At 39.2% G+C, this 23,684-nt stretch overlaps 1 protein-coding gene across 1 annotated transcript in view; it reads right to left on the bottom strand.

The window, feature by feature from the left end:
- The window catches only part of LOC129787814 (protein serrate), a 45,670-nt gene that overhangs the window by 14,085 nt on the left and 7,901 nt on the right, over positions 1–23,684 (bottom strand). The window contains exons 4-7 of the mRNA XM_055823615.1: positions 20,111–20,165; positions 19,743–19,848; positions 19,426–19,635; positions 2,503–2,636 (exon numbers count right to left, since the gene is read on the bottom strand). Of these exons, the coding sequence (XP_055679590.1) occupies positions 2,503–2,636; positions 19,426–19,635; positions 19,743–19,848; positions 20,111–20,165 (505 nt within the window). The remainder of the gene's footprint in view (positions 1–2,502; positions 2,637–19,425; positions 19,636–19,742; positions 19,849–20,110; positions 20,166–23,684) is intronic.

The raw sequence follows: 23,684 nt of genomic DNA, 5'->3' as shown, positions 1-23,684 counted from the left end.
TGGCGTTTCTTTCTGTTCTAAAATTGGACGTTTCTTTTTCAACGTTTAATACCTTTTCTAACGTTTGACGTTTTTTTCTGTTTCAAAATTTGTTTATAACGTCTGATAACACATTTTTAATTTTTTTTCATTTAATTTTTTGTTTGGAATTAATTAAATTTACTCTGGATTTTAACTTTTAAAGAAAAACTATGAAATACCTAAAGTTTAATGGTGTTAGACACTCAAATATCTTCTCTACCTACCCCACACAATTTAAGAGACAAAATTAGCCCTATTTGGCGTCAATTTTCCATCTTTTCCATCCCTTAACTATTACTCTAATTTAAAGAAGAATAACCTTCTAAATCTGAATAAAATCAGTAAAACAAAACCTTCCAAAAAACCTCTACAGTCTACAATTTGCAATGAAACCTTTAACTCTTGAATTTTTAGCCCTAATTTCAACCCCTAATTTAAATAAATAATCCACATATTATCTTCCACATTAAAGGATCGTTTTTTATTGCTTCATAACCCCTCTCTGAACCCCATAATTGATGAGCAATGACTGTAAAATCCAAACTATTAATTGTATTTAATCCCTATAATTTTTTTTTGATAAACTTGAACAGGATTAAATGAACTACATATATCTCACCATCTCCCAACGTGTGAACTTTGGCGTGTGCGTGAACAAATGTCGCTTCTTTTTTTTATTATTCTGTGCTCATCGACAGAAGTGGAAGTGTATCAAAAGTAGGTCTACATTATAATATTTTTCCAAAATAGTCCTGCCAGTGCATTTGCACTTGTTCCAATTCACACATGTTCTTTTTTTGCATCTCATGCAAACAATGAGTGATAAAGGATGAAAAAAATACATATAGTTTTTGTGAACAGGAGGGATGAGTGTGTGCGCTTTTGTTGTGGCAAACAAACTACCCCCGATGGGAATGGGGTGTTGCACTGTGACCTAATAGATCATCATTCTAACATTTTGAGAACTGCCAAGAAGCAAAAACTGATTAGGGGTGAAATTGTATAGAAAATTATTGTATTGTTGCGACCTCAATTGGATTTATATATGTCTGTAGGGCTCTCCCATATGCAGGGCAAACTGATTCCATAAACTATTCCCCGAGGGGTGTTTTATGTGTGGCCTTGCGGCGAGCAAGTCACACCGAGTGCAGGGAAGTGCTTATAAGGGGGGTGCATTGTAAAAAATAGAAATAATATCTAAAATCAATTGAGTGCAGTGTGTGGGATACAATTCAAAAATGTTTAGAGAAGGACAATTGAAAGTCAATCATAACGCGTCCAGTTATAAGAGTTGGTGTCCCACAACGTGTAGAAATTTGTTTATGCGTTGTAATACTATTTGTGAGCAGAATTAGTATAGACTTTAATTTTTTTTGTAAAATTTGGCAATTTGATGGATAAAAATGGTCATATCTTTGGTTCTATAAGACCTACAGAAATTTCTTGACTAGTTTTGGAAAGGTATTAAAACAGGCTATAAATTGACATACATTTCAATAATTTTCAAGGTCATCTCCAGAACACAAAATGGCGACTTTTTGTTTTACTAAAACAGTTTTTGGAATTTTTTGTTTCGAAGAAGTGGTTCTAGAGGGTTCTGATGTTTCAAAAAGTTGTAGAGAATTGCAAAACCTTTAATTTGATACTAAGATGAGCAAAATCGATCAAGCAGTTCAGGAGATATGACTCTTAGAACTTTTCAAATTCAAGAATTTTTCAAATGGCTATATCTTCTAAACGGCGACATAGAATTTCTTCATTTTCGGACTGGTGATAGATATTGAGTCAGACTACAACATATCAAAATTTAAAGGAAAACGATAACAGATGTTGGGAGATATTGCCCCTTAAAGTTAGGCAATTTTTGTTTTTGATTTTAGCGCCTCTTGCGGATGTTCTTGGAACTTGAAATGTTCTAGACAGTTGTAGGGCTTCGCAATACCTTTCATTTGATACCAAGATGGTCAAAATCGGTTAAGCCGTTCTCGAGATATATCGAAAAAACACTTTTTGCTTTAGGCCGCCATATTTGCTAAACCGCTTGACCGATTTTCAAGTATGAATTATCGATGAAAACGTCTCACTGAGCTCTACAACATACTAAAATTTCACACCTCTAGCTATAAGGGAAGTGGTTGACAGTATTTCAAAATGGCGGACGGCGGCCATATTGGATTTTGAAAATGCAAAAAAATGAAAATTTACACCCACATTTCTATAGAAAACTTCAAACCGGAAGTCTCTATCTTTTACCGTTCTCGCGTTATAAGGCAAAATGACGACCACCGGCAGGATAACCGGCAGGATAACCGGCAGGATAACCGGCAGGCCGGCCGGATCAAAAATTTTCCACCACCAGTTTTGGAATGTGGGTTGTCTGAAACGTACTCATACCAAGTTTGAGCCCGATCTGAGGTGGTCGGTTTTTCCGACGATTACAATACTTGGTGTTGGCCACGAAGTGGAACACCAACTAATTACCTTGGTCACAGAGGATTCCACCCCAATTTGTGTCACAAATACACTGCCAGGGGCTGCCGTTGCAGTATCCGTGACGACACCCGGGATAGACCATGCACTCGGAGCAGAGAGGACCTCTCCATCCAGGACGGCATCTAGAAGGAAAACATTAAAAAAGGTATTAGAAAAATATATTTTTTAGAAAAATTCCTTCAACAGTTGGTGCATTACAGAACGAACATTGAAAAAATATTTCTTCAACAAAAATATGTGTTAAAAAATTATTTATTTTCTATTCGGAATATTCATATAATCTTCGTTAATTTTGTCGAATATTTCCACAAAATTCTTTTTACGAATATTCCATTTTCAAAGTATTTCGTATAATACGAATATTTCTCCATTCAAAAACAAATAAATTAGACGATTAGTTGCAATATTCTCAATATTCGATCGATTAATTATCGAGTTTAAATCAAGCATGATAAGTATTCTCAAAATTTCACAAATATTCGGAATTTATGGTCTCCTTTCCCCCCGAGTTTTAGCTGTGTTTCTTTCAGACACAGCTTTTGTGTACCGAGCAAAATCGAAAGTCGTCAGATCGGGCTCAAACTTGGGATGAGCACGAATTAGGGTCCCCACATTCCAAAAAACGTATGCGCCAAAAATTTTTTTTCCGGCCGGCCGTCCGGCCGTCCGGCCGTCCGTCCGTCCGGAGTATAACGCTAAATTGCAAGAGAACGGTAATAGATAGAGACTTGCGGTAAACGGCAAAGTTTAAATATCGACTGGAAGACGTCCGATTATGAGGTCAAATCCACCCCCCACTCCCCCGTCCGCCATTTTGAATAACCTCAAAATTTTGTTTTGCCTATATCTCAGCCCCTATTATAGCTAGAGGTCTGAAATTTTGATATGTTGTAGGGGCCATCAAGAGCTTTCCAACGATACCTCATTTTCGAAAATCGGTCAAGCCGTTTAGTCAATATGGCCGCCACAATTTTTCATCGAAAATCGACCATAACTCGAAAACGGCTTGACCGATTTTGATCAACCCGGGGTCAAATGAAAGATCTCAACAAACCCTACAACTCTCTAGAACATCCGAAGTTTCAAAAGTGACCGCTAGGGGGCCAAAAATCAAAAACAAAATTTTCGATGAGTTTTCGATGAATATCTCGAAAACGCCATTATCGATTTGCTTCATTTTTTGATATGTTATAGCTGACTATATTATCTAGCTCCATGCCAAAAATGAAGAAAATCTATGTCGCCGTTCTCGAGATATAGCCTTCCAAAGTTGGCATGTCATATCTCGGGTTCTACAGGTCCGATCTTGATCAACTCAAGCGCAAATGAAAGGTTTCGAGAAACCCTACAAATGTCTAGAACATTGCAACTTCGAGAAATGACCGTAAGAGGCGCTAAAGTCAAAAACAAAGTTTTCGAAAATTTCGAACTCGAATTTTTCGAAAATGGCGACATAAATTTTTCTCATTTTTCGATATGTTATAGCTGACTTCAAGACCTTTCAAACAAAAAAATATTTATGAAAATCTATGGATCCGTTCTCGAGATATGGCCTTCTAAAGATTTCTTAGGGTATGACTTTTCAACTTTTCCCGACTTTGCGCGTATTTAAACTAATTCGCGTTCTAGATTACTCTCACAAAATTGGTACACTGAAAGAAACACAGCTCTCGTAAGCTTGGTCAGCTTACCAGTACATTTCCCTTTTTAGTTAAAATCTTTAACAATGATATTCATGCATTAGGTAGGTATCTTTTTAGTCAATCTCCCTCTGAGCAATTTGCAAAATAATCTCATTTCCGATTTAATAGATTAATCGCAATCGATGATGTCTTTTCGCATCGCAGGTGAATCGGAATATTACGTGCAAATGGTTCGTTTATCTTTCACAAAGATGAGAACAACTAATTTTCCCAAATTAGTAGTTTATTCATTTACAGGGTGCCACCATGAATACTAATTTAAGTAGGTTTTAAAGGTCTTTTGATTCCATTTACCCCAGGGGCGTAATTTATTCAAAATATCAGAAGACTCTCCGCACTGCACAGCATAGAGAGTATATTATTGGCGTCTCTGCCATTCCTCTTGCGGTGTGTGAACTCGCGGACTGTCTTGTTCTTTTTTTTTTTCGGGGAGAAGAAGAAAACAATGAGATTTTTATTGTTGCATGCCGAAAAACTAAAAGGAAATATCGGGACAATTTAGCATCACAGGTGTTATAATTGTATAGTTTTATTGGTGGATGAGTCTTTTGTATTGTGGGGGGCTTCTTCTTTGGCAAAAATATTGTCGTTAGCTCCTCTCGGGGCAATTTCACAAGGTAAACATTACATACATTCTGTTTGATATATTACATAGGTATACACAACAACAACATACCATATTGGTATGGTATTGCCGGGGAGACAATGGGTGCAAAGTGGACGAAGAAAAATTACCAGTAGAAAATGCGAAAGCAATTCAATAAGATTTATTGAGCGGTAAAGTTGAGGAAGATTGCTCTTTTCACATTTTCCGTGTAATACAACACACAAATGGCATTTTATACACCCAACTGTTGTACATTGTGTCGTTACCCAGAGCGCACAGTGTGGAAATTTGATCGACTTTGTAGTCAATTAGGCACTCTCAGTGAGGTTCAATGCTATATGGGGGAAGTCGCGCATAAGGAGGGACGATGAGGCGGTGGGGGGAGACTTTAGAGAAGTCACAGAGAGATCCCAAACAATTTATATACCGCGAATACACTATATTCATTTCAATGTCCATAAGGAAAGGAGAGTATGGAGTAAGTTGGAAATTCAAAAAAGAATCTCCATCGCCACACACATATAGCATAAAATTCAGTACACAGAGGGCTGCAGTTAGACTCCACTATACTCCACCGCTCGTAGCATAGAGTTGGGAATTATAGTGTAAATAACAAGAGAAGATAGCACTCCAACATATTTTGAATGGCTCTGTGCACCAAACGGCAGCAAAATGGTTAGGAGCTCTGCTCCGTTTATGGTGTTGCAATTATTCCACGATTCTGTCCAATTTGTATTTGCAATCACCAATCTATTGATGATGCGCTGAGTGGGCATAACTCTGTCTTGTTTTCCCCTCCACCCAGTATTTTCCCTTTATTATAAAAGTTGACTTATTGCACTTATTGCCACTCTTTGCTGCACATCTGAATATTATATTATGTGAGAACAACCCATCTTTGGTGCTGTGATGCACACAAAAGGTCCCGCATGGTCATTTAGAAGTAGCCCTAATGGCCCCGCAAGGCGTGAATACCAATAAAAATTTATGTTGGATCTTTTACATTGATTTCTTACATTGGAAATGATCTTTAACTCTTTAATTTTTAAATTAATATTTCATTTTTATATGTTTTATTGCAACATTTTGTAGGTTAGTTTTATGGAAATTAAATGCTTTGAGTATAATACTAAAATATCGGCTTTCTAGCGATCATGGAAAATGAGACACATACATATTGTTACGATATGGGTACTTGGAGTCCAAATTTTTGCGCCGTATTCTTTGCTTGCACGGTGTGCTCTTCTTCGCGTCTCATCCCAGACTGAACTGTGAACACACCGTGCAAGGGGTTTTATTCGGAGGGGCGTTGTGGTACTCAGCCGAAGTTTAGCACTACGGCGAGAAAATCGCCACACTCCTCCCCACTTAACCCATGCTAACGAGGTCATAGATCTTCTGTACCTAGGACCTTCATTTTATAGAATTTGACTAATAAGCCTATAAGAAATATAATTCCTGAAAAAAAAAATTTTTAGCCCCCATGGGGGCGTCGGTAGACACCGTATGATATATCATACGTTTAACGAAAGGGGGTTGAAAAAATTCAATTTTTTCTCAGTGTTGAAACAAAGATTTTAATTTATTTAAATGCATAAATTACATAATTTATGCTGAAATTAAGTATTCTGGCTAGATTTTGGACCAGAATTAATTAATTGATCCATTATAAGTCCAATCCTTGGGTTTCACAATCAACTCACCGCGTTCTTGTAGAGTTCTAGTTCTAAGAATATAGAGACTGAACTTGTCGTGATTACCACAGTTATCCTCATCGCTAATAGATGCTTAGCCAGGAAGTAAAATAACCACCTCATGTTGCATGTTTTGCTCTAGGACGAATACTTCTTGTGAGCATGCTGACAAGTCTCCGGACAGAGCCGGATGTGCTATTCTTCTTCGTTCTCAGACCTACAAAAATCAAGATTTTCGCTATAATTTCTATATTTCCTGGTGTGAGGTACTTCTTAATACTTACGATGTATCCGATTTAGCACTTCCTGGCATTCTTTTCTCTGCAATCTTAATTTTTATTCCCAAACCCTTAGATCTTCTCTCACAGAAATAAACTCGCACTATAACCTAAAAAGTACCTCAATTCAACCAACGTATGATATATCATACGCAGATGTTTATCGCGCAAAATAATTAAATAATTTGCGGTCGGAGACGGATATTTTGGTTAATTCACAAAGTTTTATTAATAAATAAGTGATTTTGCACAAAATATTGCAGAGAAAAAGGAAATTGTCACTTAAAATACACACATTTTGGTTCCCGGACAACATTGCAATTGGATACACTTAGATTTTTGTCAAAAAATAACATTATTTTATGTTTTTGACACCCAGGAAAATTAATATAAAGAGTTAAGGGTTTATAAAAGTGGAAAACACTAACCCGGAAGGAAAATTTTGCGAATTCGCGTCATAAAAATTAAACAAAAATTACCAATTTTGCGTATGATATATCATACAAAAAGTGAGGATGGGTTAATCATTGATCGCCCCGATCAATGGGGCTACCCCGATAAGGTGCGAGGCGGTCCACATGAACCACCCTTGGTCGCTTTCGATCTAATTGTATGCGGTAAACTACGTCGTTTATCCGCTCCAAAACAGAGTAGGGTCCTTCCCAATCTTTTTGCAGCTTAGGGCATCGTCCCTTCCTTCTTTTCGGGTTAAAAAACCACACGAGGTCACTGCCCCTAAATTGCAACGGGCGGGAGAATCGATCGTATCTGGTCTTCATAACTTCTGCCTGTCTTCGCAAGTGCTGACGGGCCGCTTCGTGGACCACATCCATTTTCTCCCGTAAATCTTCTACAAACTCCCGTGGATCTCGATCCTCCACTGGCCTCCCGTACAGGAGATCCAAGGGGACTCGGAGTTCTCGACCCAAAGTCAATCGAGCCGGGGTGAAACCAGTAGCTTCGTGTTTAGCGCTGCGATAAGCGAGGCCAAACAACGGCAGCAGCTCGTCCCAATTGCCTTGGTTCTCCTCCACGAACTTGGAAAGAAACTGTAGTATCGTCCGATTCGCCCGCTCCACCATTCCATCAGATTGGGGGTGAAGGGGCGTGGTCCTTGTATGGTCCGCACCTAACACAAGCAGGGCTTCGGCCATGACCTCAGATTCGAAGTTCCTGCCTTGATCCGAGTGCAGCTCCCTCGGAACTCCGAAGCGACAAATCCAATGCTCCACAAGTGCGGCTGCCACTGCTACCGCGGACTGGTCTGGGAGAGCCAGCAGCTCCGGCCACTTCGTGTAATAATCCATAAGGACCAACACGTATCTGTTATTCCTTGGTGTCCGCGGAAGAGGGCCCAGGATATCCATTCCGACTCTTTCTCCTGGGTATCCCGAAACCATTGGGTGCAACTCTCCTCGTGTTCTTCGTTGCGGGCCCATCTTCGCAGCACAAATGTCGCAGTTCCGGCAGTACCTTCTAACTTCCTCGCCCGCATGGGGAACATAAAACCTCTCCCGTAGTCTCTGCAACGTCTTCGTCACCCCAAAGTGTCCCCCCGATGGCTGATCATGTAATCTCGAGAGAACTATGGGGACTAACTTCTTCGGCAGGACTAACCGTGGTATCCTTTCCCCTGGTTTCGAGGTCACCCAAAGGTACTCGATACATCCATCTCTGAGAGAGAGAGAGTCAAAAACTCCCCAGAAATATTTCAGCCTCTCCGTTCCTGAAGATACCTGCTCCCATGGGGGGCGCCTGCCCTCTGTTAGCCACTCCTTTACTATAGCCAGGTCGGAATCCCTCTCGAGTTCCTCCTCCAGCTCACGCAGACAGACTGGATCGATCCGCACTGCCGCCACGTCTTCGCGTTGGCTCTCTTTGGCCTCAATCTTCTCACAATGGGAACAAGCATCCCAAAAACAGGGACGCCGCGACAGCATGTCGGCGTTCGTATGAGTGCGACCTGCCCTGTGCTGAATTCGGAAGTTGTACTCGCCCAGCCGTTCCAACCAACGGGCCATCTGACCTTCGGGGTTCTTGATTCCGGTCAGCCACTGGAGGCTGGCGTGGTCGGTTCGCACTGTAAAAGATCTCCCATACAACCAATGATGAAAGTGGGCTACCGACTTAACCACAGCCAACAACTCTCTCCTGGTCACACAATAATTGCGTTCTGGTCCTGAGAACGCTTGGCTATAATATGCCAGCACCCTTTCTTCGCCCTCCTGCTCCTGGTGAAGGACTGCTCCCACTCCCACGGAACTAGCATCGCAGTCGAGCACAAAATCTCCTTCATTTCTGGGGTAGGCGAGTACGGGGCTAGTTACCAACGCGGTCTTCAGCCTCTCGTACGCCACTTGACAGTCCATCGACCAATTAAATGCCTTTGCTTTTTCCGTTAGTGCGTGGAGGGGGCGTGCTATGTCTGCGAAGTTCTTCACAAAGCGGCGATAGTAGGAACAAAAGCCTAGGAACTGGCGCACTTCTTTTTTGTTCGTAGGGGCGGGCCAAGTAGCCACGGCCTCCAGCTTCTTCGGAGACGTCTGGATCCCCTCGTGTGACACTACGTGACCGAGGTACTCTACAGACCGCCGAAAAAAAACACATTTGCCTGGGGCCAGTTTTAAGCCAGCCTCTCTCAGACGGCTCAGGACCCTTCGCAGCTTGGTTATGCCTTCCCGGATGCTACCGCTACACACGATAATGTCGTCTAAGTAGACGAGGCAGGTATCCCATGGCAAGCCACGGAATACCGCTGCCATAAGCCTTTCGAACGTGGCGGGGGCGTTGGTTAAGCCAAACGGCATTACCTTAAAGTGGTAAAGTCCTCTGCCGGTGGTGAAGGCCGTCTTTTCTCTGTCCAGGGGATCCATTTCCACTTGCCAGAACCCGCTCTGCAGGTCCATCGTGCAAAACCAGGTGGCTCCCTGCAGCGCATCGAGAGTATCGTCGATGCGGGGGAGCGGAAAACTGTCCTTTTTGGTTAACTGATTTAGCCGCCGGTAGTCCACGCAAAATCTCCACTGACCATCCTTTTTCTTTACAAGGACGACGGGAGCTGACCACGGGCTCGTCGACGGCTCGATCACCCCTTCCTTGAGCATCTCTTCGACTTTCCGTTCCATCTCTTCGGTTTTCACAGGGGGCAACCTTCTCGCCGGGATCTTCACTGGGGAGGCTTCTTCGGTGTTTATTTTGTGTTTGGCCAAACTGGTCCGGCCAAAATCGGTTGGTCCTCGGGCAAACACATCTTGAAACTCGCTCAAGAGGTCCCGCACTTGTGATTTTTCCTCCTCCGGAACTTGAGTCAAAGAATCAACTAGTAACTCTTCAATGTGGCCCTGAGACTCCTCCTCCATGGGTACCCCTTCGTCCACCCTGAGCACGTCAATCACCTCAGCTACCGGGCGCCATTGAGCCACGGCCAAGCGAGCTCTCATTGTCACGGGGCGCTTACTAAAGTTCGCCACTCTTACCAGGACCCCGTCCTCAGAGGCCACCACCACTGCTCGAGCCACTCTGACTTGCATGTGTGAATTAAAATCGAGTTCTTCAATCATACCCTCAGATTGTGCTACCACTCCACCGGTATGGATTATCGCTTCGCTCAGTGGTGGTATCTGCACATCCTCTGTCAGTCTCAAGACTTGCACTCCCCGGATATGATCAGTGTCGCTCGATGGGGTAAGGGTGATGCATCCCCTTTGGAGGTCGATCACTGCTCGGGTATGTAAAAGGAAGTCCATGCCTATCAGACACTCACTTGTGATATCTGCTACTATTACCCGAATTTCCAGGGTCCGGTCCCCTAGGCGGAGGTGTACTATTCTTATCCCCAGTACTGGCAGTGGATTGCCTCCTATCGGGGCCAGCTGAATGGCGCTTGGCTGCAGCTCGTTTGGGTTTCCTAGTTTGCTGTTCAACTCGCGACTTATAATTGTCGCGCTAGCGCCCGTATCGATGATGCATTCACACGGTACCTCGTTTACCATGCCCGGGACTTTCAGTCCGTCGGCTCCTGGCCTCCTTCCCGGAGGAACCTTCTCCACGCTGGTGTTACGGACATTGTACGTGCCTTCTTCTCTGTCGCTGCCAGGATTTCCCGCTCCTTCTTGGGCATTTGCTTCTTCAGAGGGGTTGCCCAGGCGTTCCTGCAGGCGTCGCCTTCTATCCCTCCTTCTCCGGGCTGGTGTCCTTCCCCCATTGCTTCTGGGGTCCATGGTGGGTCCGGGCGGTCGTTTGACGTTTGACTCTTCTTCCACGTTCGCCCGATAGGATGGATGTACCTGTCCAGAACGGACGTTGGGGCGGTTAGAGCGGGTCGCTCGTCGACTCGACTCACACTCTAACGCGGTTACCACCGCCTCATCCAGAGTCTGGGGGCGGGTCATACGTGTCCAGTCCTGAACGTCCAGGTCGGCGATTCCATCCAGGAACTGCTGTACTGCTATCCGGTCGTGGGCAGCTGGGGGGCACTCCGGAAATGCCCTACGCACCAGCTTCCTCAGTTCATCCGCGAAGGCCGAGAGCTCTTCCTTGCCTCGCTGCCTTCGGGCTTTAAATTCTACGTGAGACAGCGCTTGCAAGTGGTCTCGCCCAAACCTCACTTGGAGGGCTGACACCAAGCTCTCCCAGTCCCTTCTATGACTAACGGGGACGTTGCCTAGAACCGCTAAAGCTGGGCCTCGCAAAGAGGCCGCTAGCATAGTGGTCCGTTCCGTCATGTCCCATTCCAATGCTGAAGCTACCACTTCAAACTGAAGGAGATATTCCTCCAAAGGCTGGCTGCCATCAAACTGGTCGACCTTGAGTCTCAGGGACCCTCTCGGCAGTGTAGTCCTGGTATTGTCCTCTGCACGTAACCAGTACCGGTTCTCATCTACCGCTGCCGGCTGTAGTTGGACTGGGGGAACTCTTCGTGGTATCCGTGATCGATAGCCTTCAGGTGGGAACATGGTCACTTGGGCGCCTATACTCTGAAAAAAGTAGTTTGTAGCGAGGTTTGTCAAAGTTTGTTAAAGGATATTAATTTGGAGGTAAATATGAATTTTAACAAACATTATTTGTATTTGGGGATTATTGTTTGTAAAAAGTTTGTAAATTGAGGAAAAAATACAAAAAAGTACAAACTTTAAAAAACATTTTACAAATTTTTGCAAACAAATCTAAATTTAATTGGAAGAACAAACTCTTTACAAACTTTACAAACATGTTTGTATGCTGGTTTGTTTAAAAAATCAAACATTAACAAACATTTTTGATAAAGTTTGTTAAAAGGTTTGTTGTTTTAGTGCATTAACAAGCTTTAACGAACAATTTTGTAAAGTTTGTTATTTTGGTATATTTTCATTAGAAATAGAAAAAAAAGGAACGCCGTTTAAGAGAAGTGTAAAAAAACCAGAAAAAGTGATATTTTGTGAACAAATGGAGGTGAAATTCATTTATGATTTCATGGAGAATCTTCAATTTTTTGACTTGTTCATGCAGTTTAGGATTTTTGAGGCAGATACACAATTGAATGGTAAGTTATTTCAAGGTAGCCTCAATCGTGTATGGAATCATTCTCGAATTAAACATTCTTTTTATTTATAGATAATTGGATAACTATGGAGTTCCTGGAGGAACTCTAGGAGAGTGACTTCAGTTTGGTTTACATCAACGCAGCCACCAAAGTGAAATTTCGCCGCGAATGGAGGAAGTAGCGTCGCCAATAAACTTCCGGAAACACCACGGAACCCCATTGTAAACTCTTTTTGGCTGTGGCAGGGATACCTCTGTCTAAGGATATGGATGGACGTAACGCCGTGATGGACATTTAAAGAAATCTTCAGATCAAATTCATCATCAACGACACGACCGGAACTTATGTTTGTTATAATAGAAAATTGTGAATAAAATTTTATGATTCTTTTTAAAAAAAATTGTCTCTTATTTTAAAAGCAACGAAATATAACAAACAAGCTTGTAATGGTTTGTTAAGATTTGTAAGGAGTGCTATGCAGATTTTCATACAAATTTTTACAAACAATAACAAACTTCTACAAACTTGGGTATTATTTTTATAAATAACAAACTTGGAGATTAAAAAGTAATCTCCTTTGACAAAAAAGGGCTTTGACTCCTTTTCACTTCCATGTTTGTCAAAAATTGTATGGGAGTTACAAACTTTGACAAACTCAAATACAAACCTTTTTTTTCAGAGTAGTGCCACAAGGTTGCTCTGCCACTGGGCTAGTGGGGGACATGTACACCTGCTGAGTTACCCTGGTAGGGATAGTCCCTATTGGCGCCTTACTGGTGCCAGCAACCGAACAGGTGATCACCCCCGAAACCGGATGGGTCCATACCTCCCTAGGCATCGGTACTGGCCTCGTGGTGATCGTAGTGATTGGGCTGAATTGGAAATTCCGCTGAGGATTCGCCCGGGTTGTTCCACCCCAAGCTCCATCGGAATCTGGCAGTCTTGTTGCCGTGGATAACGGTAAACAAGGGTGGTTTGATGCGTCCGCCTCTTTAGAACAAGGAAATCCTACCTCCGTCTCGTCTAAATAATTCATTATCTGGTCATAGGTGCTGTCCACACCCACTGGTGCAAAGGTTACCCCCCCGATAGCCGCTCCTGACCCCGGTATGGAGTCTCTAAATTGCGGAGGGCACTCGGCTGGGGCCGAGGCACCATCATCGCCTACCCAACTCCTTGGTTGACCGCTTGAAGGGGGTATGTTTAATTGAGTCACCTCGCGAGGCTGATCCGTCTGCAGGGCAGTTTCATAACCGCTGGAGCGGGTATGCTCCAATCGCTCCAATATGGAGTTTATGAGGCGCCTCTGGTCCGCCATTTCCTTCCTAAACTCCCCTAGATGATCCACCGTAGTGGTTTGGAAGGATACCTGCAGCGCATCAATCTCTCGTCTGAGATTTTCCTTTAGCTCATCCAGATAAGCACAGACCTCTCTGGTTGACGCCATGTCAATGGGTTTTCTTGCAGTTGAATCGCTGGTGCCGGAGAGAAGTATCCCACTTCTGACACCAATTTGTTACGATATGGGTACTTGGAGTCCAAATTTTTGCGCCGTATTCTTTGCTTGCACGGTGTGCTCTTCTTCGCGTCTCATCCCAGACTGAACTGTGAACACACCGTGCAAGGGGTTTTATTCGGAGGGGCGTTGTGGTACTCAGCCGAAGTTTAGCACTACGGCGAGAAAATCGCCACAATATGTATCGCAGAAATTGATTAAAATAGAAAATAATAAAAATTTTTGCTTCCAGTGTCTGCCAAAAATTCTAATAGACGAAAAACGTCGTTGTAAAATCAATTTCAATTAAAAGATTTTTTTTAAATTCGGTTGAAAGGTTAACCCAGATTTGCTCATACCCAGAGAGTAGTAAAGTTTATTAAATTCGTAATGCGAAGGTATCACTGTACCTTTCGCGTCCACGTGAAACATTGATACATTGAAACATGACCTCTTTTTATCATGATATTTATTGTCTAAGATGTTTTCAGAAGACTTTTTCTAGTCAGAACGTCTTCTTTAGTCTCTTTTATATGAATTTGATGTATATCTAATCAAAGAAAATAAATAAATTCATTCAAATTCGAGAAAGTAGAGTTAAAAAGTATAGAGTTAAAAACGTTAAAAGTGGTTCCAAACCTTACAAAGATCAATTCTTTGTACTTAGGAAAAACTTTAATTTTTCTTTTACACAATTTAACTTTTATTCTGTCTAGATTCTTTTAAAAATGATCTTTTATCTTGAAAGAGGGTTAGTCAGACCATTAGGAGTTGGTCCCCAAAGAGGTAACCAAATTTAATTTTTAAATTATCATAGGGCATTGTTAAAGACTCAAGAAAAGCGTGGTCACTTCCCGGAAAAGCGCTGGGAAATATACGAATTTTCACATTTTATGTCAAATCGGGTGCAAACTTTTTTGATTTTTTTCTTAATTTCTAGTTATTCTAGAAAATTCTTTTCTGTGTCATATGAAAGCTATTTAAAGGCCTAACAATATATATTTAAACCATTTTCCTACGGTGGAAAACTCGCGAGATTTTCCGGCATTGAACTTTTCTTTCGCTTCCCATTTCTCCAATATTGAACGTGACCAATTTTAAAATATCTCATTTTGTAGCATTTTTAATTATCTTTCATTTGGTATAGCACTTGCAGGGAAAATCCGCTGGGAAAACTCGCTACAGAATGATTTTCCAAAGTTAAGCAGGTTTTCGCGTTGGAGAAAAAGAGATAGGTAATTTTTTCTCTTTGATGATTCCAGAATGTTCTAAGAATTCCCCTAGAAAAAAATTGGCCATCTCTTTTCCTCCAACGCGAAAACCTGCTTAACTTTGGAAAATCATTCTGTAGCGAGTTTTCCCAGCGGATTTCCCCTGCAAGTGCTATATCAAATGAAAGATAATTAAAAATGCTACAAAATGAGATTTTTTAAAATTGGTCACGTTCAATATTGGAGAAATGGGAAGCGAAAGAAAAGTTCAATGCCGGAAAATCTCGCGAGTTTTCCACCGTAGGAAAATGGTTTAAATATATATTGTTAGGCCTTTAAATAGCTTTCATATGACACAGAAAAGAATTTTCTAGAATAACTAGAAATTAAGAAAAAAAATCAAAAAAGTTTGCACCCGATTTGACATAAAATGTGAAAATTCGTATATTTCCCAGCGCTTTTCCGGGAAATGACCACGCTTTTCTTGAGTCTTTGACAATGCCCTATGATAATTTAAAAATTAAATTTGGTTACCTCTTTGGGGACTGATTCATACTAAAATGACTAGTCCTCTTTTATTTCATATTATATATTTCGACTAAAAACCAACAAAATATTTTTTTTTAATCTTAAAATCTCACAGAATATTTAAAAAAAACCATTCAAAATAAGAAAAGAAAAACGATTTTTCTTCTAAAGAATCTAAACAAATGTTTTACATCTTCCACTAACACCGCGTATGTAATAAAAGGATACATAAATTTTTACTAGTGATCACATATTGAGCATAATATATTTCTAATGGGTCTGTGATTTGCTAAAATTTATTGTTTCTATGCGCGATACTTTACAAAATGAAAACTTCCATCTCTTAATTGCATCGAGGAAGCTGTGCCAGTACACACATGGCAGATTCAGGGACCGAGATAAGGTCTCTCTCGTCGCGCGGAATATGCAGATAGTTTAATTTAGCAAATGAAAAATTAAGTTATCCCTCTATTCAAGTACTTTGCACTCACAGTAAGCAATATAGTTTGCATTTAACAATATTGCAGATGAAGTTGGGAGATACGATGGGGGGTTTAGAGCGTGTTTGCACTCCTTGCAAAGTTCACCGTCGTCTTATCGATGGATATTCCATCCATTTTATTTTATGATATGTCGACCTCCCACCTTATGGAGCAAAGAGAGCTCTGCTTGTAGCGTCGTACATAATTCTAGCACCTCTTGCAAGATTTAATACAGTGATAGTGTTGGGAGGAAAATGTAGGCAATGCACATTTTAGGAAGTTGCCAATTAATTTGTGGGAAATTCCCATTTTATGCTATTTATGCTGAATTTATTTCTAATTGAATGTATTGAAGCAATTTTTTGTGATTATTTTAAAGGCTTAGAATGAGAGGTTTTCTTATGGGAGGAGAGTTAAGTCCTTTAAGGAAAAACTAGGATCTTTTAAACACTAAAAGGATAATTCATAGCTCTGTTCTATCAGGATAAATCCTTAAAATTTCCTATTAAAAGTTCCTCAAATTAATTGTGATTTTTCCTTCAACACAAACTTCCTCTTCTAATCCAATTTATCTTGTCAAAACGTCCATAAATACAACCCAACAATAATACCCAATTACAACAGCAAAAGAGTGAAGCCCGTCTTGTCCTATAACATTATATGTGATTTTATTACCAAGTAATTTATTCACTCTTCAACAAAATATTTCTCAATTGTTCACAGAGTATAAATTGTGGGCGGTATTTTGGGTATCCTACCTATAGTGCTATACATACCTATAATAAATTCAAAACACAGAGGCGCTATATATTCAGTATCTCCCAACATACACACGCGTGGAATTTACATTTGAAACTAGTGGCTATATAGCATGTCTTTCAATTGGCGCGGAAAAATTGCATTGTAGTGCACAATGGGTGCGCACAAAACATAAGAAGGTGATCTATACCGAACCAATAGCAGATGAAAGCCATCTCCCTGACAAATCCCTCTTATGCCTCTCTTTGTTGCAATTTGCGCGCGATGTACAACACACAAGATGCCAGATGATTGAACCCAAAGAGAGCCACATAGTATAAACTTCTGACATCGTGTAGCGATTTTGATCAATTTTCCTACTGTGATTATGGACCACGGTACCCACTGTTACCATATGCAATTTCCTCATTTGATGGGCAACACAGAGAGTCCTCCTCCTTCCCTCCCCAAACAATCTAACAACACGCGGTATCGATGGTATCGCGCAGATGAGAAAAACATGAGGGGAAACAGAAGAAAGTTGGCAAAGGAATGAAAAATTGAAGTGCTATGCACTTTATGTATTAATTATTCTCCCCATATATGGGGATCTTCACCAAGGTAAAAAACAATCGAGAAATCTCGGTGGTGCGATGTGTGCAAGTTGTGGGATGAAAAATTTTACTTGCATTTTGGAAAAATTCCTCATAACGGTCAAAATTAAATGCGGAAAATTATTTTCTCATCTTGATACCCACTAAATGACTTATTTGTCGAAGAAGTTAGTTAGAAGATGTTTTTTACGGTCATTTTTGCCATAAAATGTTAAGAAATTTATAAGATCCTTTCGGATTTGAAACCCCCAAGTTAACCAACTAAGGAAAGAACTCATGAAAAACTCATGAGTTTCATTAAATCGCAACAAGAAGGAAATTAGAGAAAAGAGTGGAAAATCAATTTAATCAACTTCCTTTTCTTTGAACTCTCTAAAGTCCAAATAATTTTCTTTTAATCCAATATAACTGTTCATGATTCCATTGTGTAGTAGGTAAATTTTCTCCACTCTGGTGCCACTGTGTGAACTTGAGTGACATTTATTGTGTGCTAAATACCTGCTAAATGCTGCACTGATGATTATAATTTTCAAGCTACAATATTACCTACCTAATATGCATTAAGTCTCGTGAGATCTCTCATTGCACTCATTTAAACTGGCAAAAGGTATTACTTAAATTTGTTTCAGAACAGCACTTGATGAAGTAGAATATGTTGATATTACATGGCGATTAACTCTGTTTGGTGTTTTCCTTAATTAATTGCAAGACTTTAATTAATTCAAATAACTATGCACATAGTTCCTACGTCTCTCTCTCTTGTAGTTTGGGATACCATGTTCCCAATCCCTGCGCATATAGCATCTCATGTGCACGGTTCAACACAAAGGGCTCCTCCAAACCAATATGTTGTTGGGTGGAAGGAGAAATAATAGTTTTCAAGAGTGTTAACATCCTAAGCAGTTCTTCTAAATTACAATTTACAATTCCTTCTTATACTTCTTTGCGACTTTGACTTTTACTCTTTTTCTCGCACAATCACGTGGAATTTGACTTTGTTACTTTCTACGTATATCATTGTATTCCCCCCTTTAAGCCATATATGTGTTTTTGTGTCCATTTATCTTTGAATAACAAAATCTGCCTCCTCTACTGCTATATACCTTCAATTATGTAGTATATATCTCAGGAGGGTCTTTCTTTCTCTTTACTATCAAAAGAACCTTTTGCGATTTAAGTAAAAAAAAATCAACCAAACAACTCTCTAAAGGAGAGAGAGAGCAAGAGATGAGGAACGCTTGAACAAGACCAATACCCTATCGCGAAAATGTATAACTGCAAAAAAATTTCCCGAGACATGCCATTGTTTTAGTTCTTTGGGATCTAATACTGATCCTTATGCAACAATTTCTCACACTATTCAGTGACATTTCTCGTGGCAAACAGTATAAATATTTATACTGGTTGCAACGCGAGGTTATGCGGAAATTAACCCCTTGTGTATTTCACCAATGATACATACATCTTGCGCCCTATTAACTAAATTGCGCACTTCTTAATCACTTTTTGTGGTGGCTAAACACGACGACCTACAAACGCTTTCTGATCTTCCTTTCTTTGAATTTTCCTTTTGAATGTTTAGTTTGATTGTTAAAAATTAAATTCGTGATTTGGTGGAATTTTTGTAATGGAACGTGCGGGTGGAGAATGAGGTTTTCTGCTGTTTTCCCTAGTAAGCTAGCTGTGGTAAGTCGGCGTTAGACGTAACTCGAAACGATGACTAAATTTTACATTAATTAATTTAAATTAAAACGAACAAAAGAGGCTGAAAATGTCATCTGAATGTCACCTAAACCAATATGGCGTCCAAAAACTATCATAACGACTTTAAAATTTTTTTATCTTCCGCCATTTTGAACGAAATTTTATTTGTTTAAAAAATCTCATACTGCAAAACGGCTTAATTTTTACACAACAAATAAATTCTTCCCAATTATGCAAATAATTTTGAGAAAGGAAAGTTCTTCAGCACATGCGCTTTTTAATTGTTATTGAGTGTTGTTAAAAAAAAAGATGGCATTAAAAGATTTGATGACTTACTCGCACTCCCCAGGATTGTCGCACTTTCCATGCGTTGGGTCACAGCCGGATTTGCAAATTGCTTTCTCACAGTTGACACCTTGCCAGCCGTTTAAGCACATTTTATCTCCCTTCTCGCCGCAGGTGTAGTGCCCAAACGTATCATTACGCGGCCGACAAAACGTCGTGCAGGTTGTATTGTAGTAATTCTCATCACACTGAACGCGTACCCTGAGGGGGAAATAAAATCACGTGAAATTATCACTTTATTGAATAAATCGTAAAAATTTGGAGCATTTTATCGCATCAGGTGTGTAAATTTCTTACGTTACGCGTACCTGTAGGTGATGTTGGCATTCTTCCCTTTGGGATTGAGCGTATGCCATTCTTGCGATGGGAATATCACACCGGAGAATGTTGTTTCTTCAATTAATCGCTCTGAAACTGAATTTGCAATGCATTTAGGGAGGTTTTCCTTTTATTAAAGATAAATTTATAATTTACTGTCATGTGGGGTTACTTTTCAGAGACTCTAATTAGAATAGGAAAAGCTAGAACTTAAACGTTAAAGAAATGGTTAAGAATTTGAGATTCTTTGAATATTTTTGATATTTTCTTTTCAAAAGTTTTTGCCCTAAAAACTAGTAAATTCAAATTCACCCCTCAAGACAGTAAAAATGGAAGAAATTCTCTATTAAAAATTTACCTGGATACGATATATTGTACAAATCCAAAGCTTGCAATATCAATGTAAATGATTTCTGGAATAAAATAAGAAATAAAGATTAATTTCACAGCGCATACTTTAAAAGATCTTTTAACTATAAAATCGAATTAATCGAATTAGTCCAAAGGAATGCTTCAAAGTTTAACCAACAATTCAGCCTCACAGCTAGTGTCTTTTGTGATTGAATCACAATAAATAGCCGCATTTTGTCTATTGTGTGTGTGTTAAGAAAAAAATGAAGAATATTGAAGGAGTTTTTGGCAATGGAACTATAGCTTTACAATTTAATTCAACCGAATTTCATTGTGCATCAAACATTCTTATTATTGTAGTATATAAAGGGTAGAGTTTATCCAAATAAAAGTTCAGTTGCATCCTGAACCTCTTCTCATTCGCATCTCGCAGACATATCAATTATGTTGCCTGTTTAAATGCTAAAACATATAGCTGTTGTGGCATGAAAATTTGCTGACCAATGCGATCTTCTTAGATAAGTTGGGTAACACAGCGCACTACATGAAACCCATCAAAACATGTAGAGTCAATATTGTTGTGTTGTAGCAAATAATGTTAGGAAATGTATCAAGGAGAGACGATCAGATAAATCTGGGATTGTTTGGGAGAAAAAAAAGAAAAAGAAGAAAGAATGAAAATCAAAGGGCGAAGGTTTGAGGTATTGGCGATGTGCTCGCATGGCGGGTGAGCCACGGGATAAAATAATAAGAATGAGAAAGAAAAAAAAAGATTGAGCATTTCATTCTCAACTCACCACAAGACCAGATGGTATTTAGTCGATAATGAACTTGGAATGACTTTTATGAAGAGGAGTAATTTTTTTGTGAGTTTGGACCTTTCATTGAAAATTGTTGAGAAAAATTCGATTAAATGTCAAAACAAGTGCTGTGGCATGATGGTATGATGGCCTCTTACATTTAAAGAATTGCATACATGGCACAGTGGTCCAGATTTTGCCGAATGGTGGTCAGAAGTTTTATTTCTTTAATTGCTCAATGTTGGGTTTGCTTTATATAGGTCAATTTTGCTTAAAAATAATTTTGTGTTAAAGTGTTTTAATTTTTTTAAATTATTAGATTAATTAGATGAATGATTTTATTGTTAAAAATAATTAAGATACAAGAGCTGCATTCTGAAAGAAAGCTGGACAGAATAATAGTCCAAGAAGCGATAAAGATCTATTCTAAAAATTCTATGCAGAATTATTGATAAATTCTTGAAATACGATTTATCACTAAAAAACATTCGAGTTAGGATTATTTTGCTCGGAGACTCAAATTCATGTTTCATTGTTGCTTCAAGTGCGTTGATTTAACATTTCAATATTAGTATAGATTTATAACTTTCACGACAGGCATAAAACATTGATAAATTAATTTTTTGTCACTTTTTATTAATTCTGTGGTTGCTTTCAAATGATTTCTTTCTCTACGAATGGTCCCCAAAGGGTTAAATTGAGAAAATTGTTTAAAACTGTCATCCATATCGGTATTTGCCTAATAAGCTTATCAAGTAATAAAAAAAAGCAAAATTAAAAGACTTTTGTCCATCTCTCTGGGGACGTTGGACCACCTTGCATTGGTTACGAAGAAGCAAAATTATTGGACGGTCAGATAAAATAGTTAACGTTAAATTAAGTGGAGAAGGAGAGAATGAAATAACAAAAGGAACAAGCGAAGAACACAAGATATGTAGTATGTCTATATAAATATAAAACGATGAAGTAGTCACGAACATCGGATGTATGGGATAACACGTATTTAATACGTGGATAAGTCTTTCAAACTTATTGAAGAAGAAGATGATACATAAAGAAAATTGTACAATTTCATACATCGATTTTTATTCTGGCTGCTCCTTTTTGCCTTCCCTCAGACTAATGAATATGCAGCCATGAAGAGAAGGAGACGCTTATAACGCGCTCAGGCATATTTTCTTATTATCGGCACCAATGTTGAACTTATTGTATCACCTAACGATTTATATATACATATATTTATGTATGTTGTATACATATTTTTTGTAGCATTCCGCGGTGGTCTCTTTAATAACACAACCTCCTCAGATTGTAACGAAGCTTCCATTTCTTTCGCATCGTATAATCTTATCGCGCAACTTCACCATGGAACAATTTGAATGTCAAAAAATATTATTTCTTTACAAAATTTTCTAGCGGAAATATTATGATGTAGAAAACACGCCAGATAAGTCTCTGTGTTTTTTTCCCTCTTCATTCTTTTAACCGATAAAATGTGCTTTCCTTTTGAATGAATGAAAATTTTTAGAGAGGAGAAAAAAATGTAAAAGAAGGAGAAACTGCTAATTGAGTCTGCAGACATTGCAATCTTATATGTATTTTCTTAATTTTAAATCTGACCAAAGAGGGCCATTCATTGCGCAAAGAAGTCAATATGAGCGTGTAAAAGAATGAGAAGGATAATGTAGTCAGGAGAGTTTATGCTATACAAGAATTTAACGAGATGACATGTTAAATGCAAATCCTATAAGTTCTTGTCAATTAAATTTCAAAGACATTGATGATGGAAGTTTTATTTCCCATTTTGCTTGTAAATTCAAATTTCGCGTGTTTTTTGCAACAAAATCTCGCCTGCATTTTGCAATAATGAGCACTGAAAGTGATGCTACAATTTATTCATGATGCGCGAAATAGAAAAACCATCGCGCTTTGATTTGCATTTTAAATTGAGTTTCGTTTGAAAATTTTGTGGGAATTGCTTTTCAATTTTGTATAGGAAAGTGCATGGATATATAGGCAAAAAGTATTGGAGAGGAAAGAAGCTTTTGAATTTAAAGTTTCCTCAATCAATAATTATTCGTGTAACGTATATTTGAATTATATTTGAAATAAACAGTTCGTTGCCAGCACTCTTAGCGTACACACGCATTTTATTGTTACATGGTGTCAGAAGTGGGATACGAACCCACGCCCTCTATCGAGGACCAGAACTTGAGTCTGGAAGAGGATCTCCCTGAGATGTCAGAAACAGTAGCAGAGCAACCATTGGGAAGTAACATGGCTGAGGAAGTAGTACCGGAAACTGTGGAAGCACCATCTGCACCACCAGGTAGAAGCCAACCCCAAGTCACAACGCGATCCGGAAGGGTGGTGAGGAAGCCTGATAGGCTGAATCTTTAAATTCTCTTGTTTAGTATTTCTTTAAAAAAAAAAATGTAAAAGATGTAACGTATATTTGAATTATATTTGAAATAAACAGTTCGTTGCCAGCACTCTTAGCGTACACACGCATTTTATTGTTACAATTCGATTTTCCTGTTTAGTGATTTTTAATAAATTAAATTAATTATAAAAATTCCCAGAAAACTTGAATGAGGATTTTTCCAGTAAAAACTAAAAGTATTGTTTAGAGACGTTTTGTTTAAAAGACAGAAAAATACATAACACAGAACAATACATATAATTAAGCTTAGGAAGAAGCTTCCAAGAACTAATGAGACGAATTATAATACATAGCTTGGTAATATTCCATTTTACGGTTTATTAAAAATTTCTTATTTA

This window comes from Lutzomyia longipalpis, chromosome 1 (genome assembly GCF_024334085.1).
Source record: "Lutzomyia longipalpis isolate SR_M1_2022 chromosome 1, ASM2433408v1".
NCBI classification, from domain to species: Eukaryota; Metazoa; Arthropoda; class Insecta; order Diptera; family Psychodidae; genus Lutzomyia; species Lutzomyia longipalpis.
This window is presented reverse-complemented; position numbering and strand designations above follow the sequence as displayed.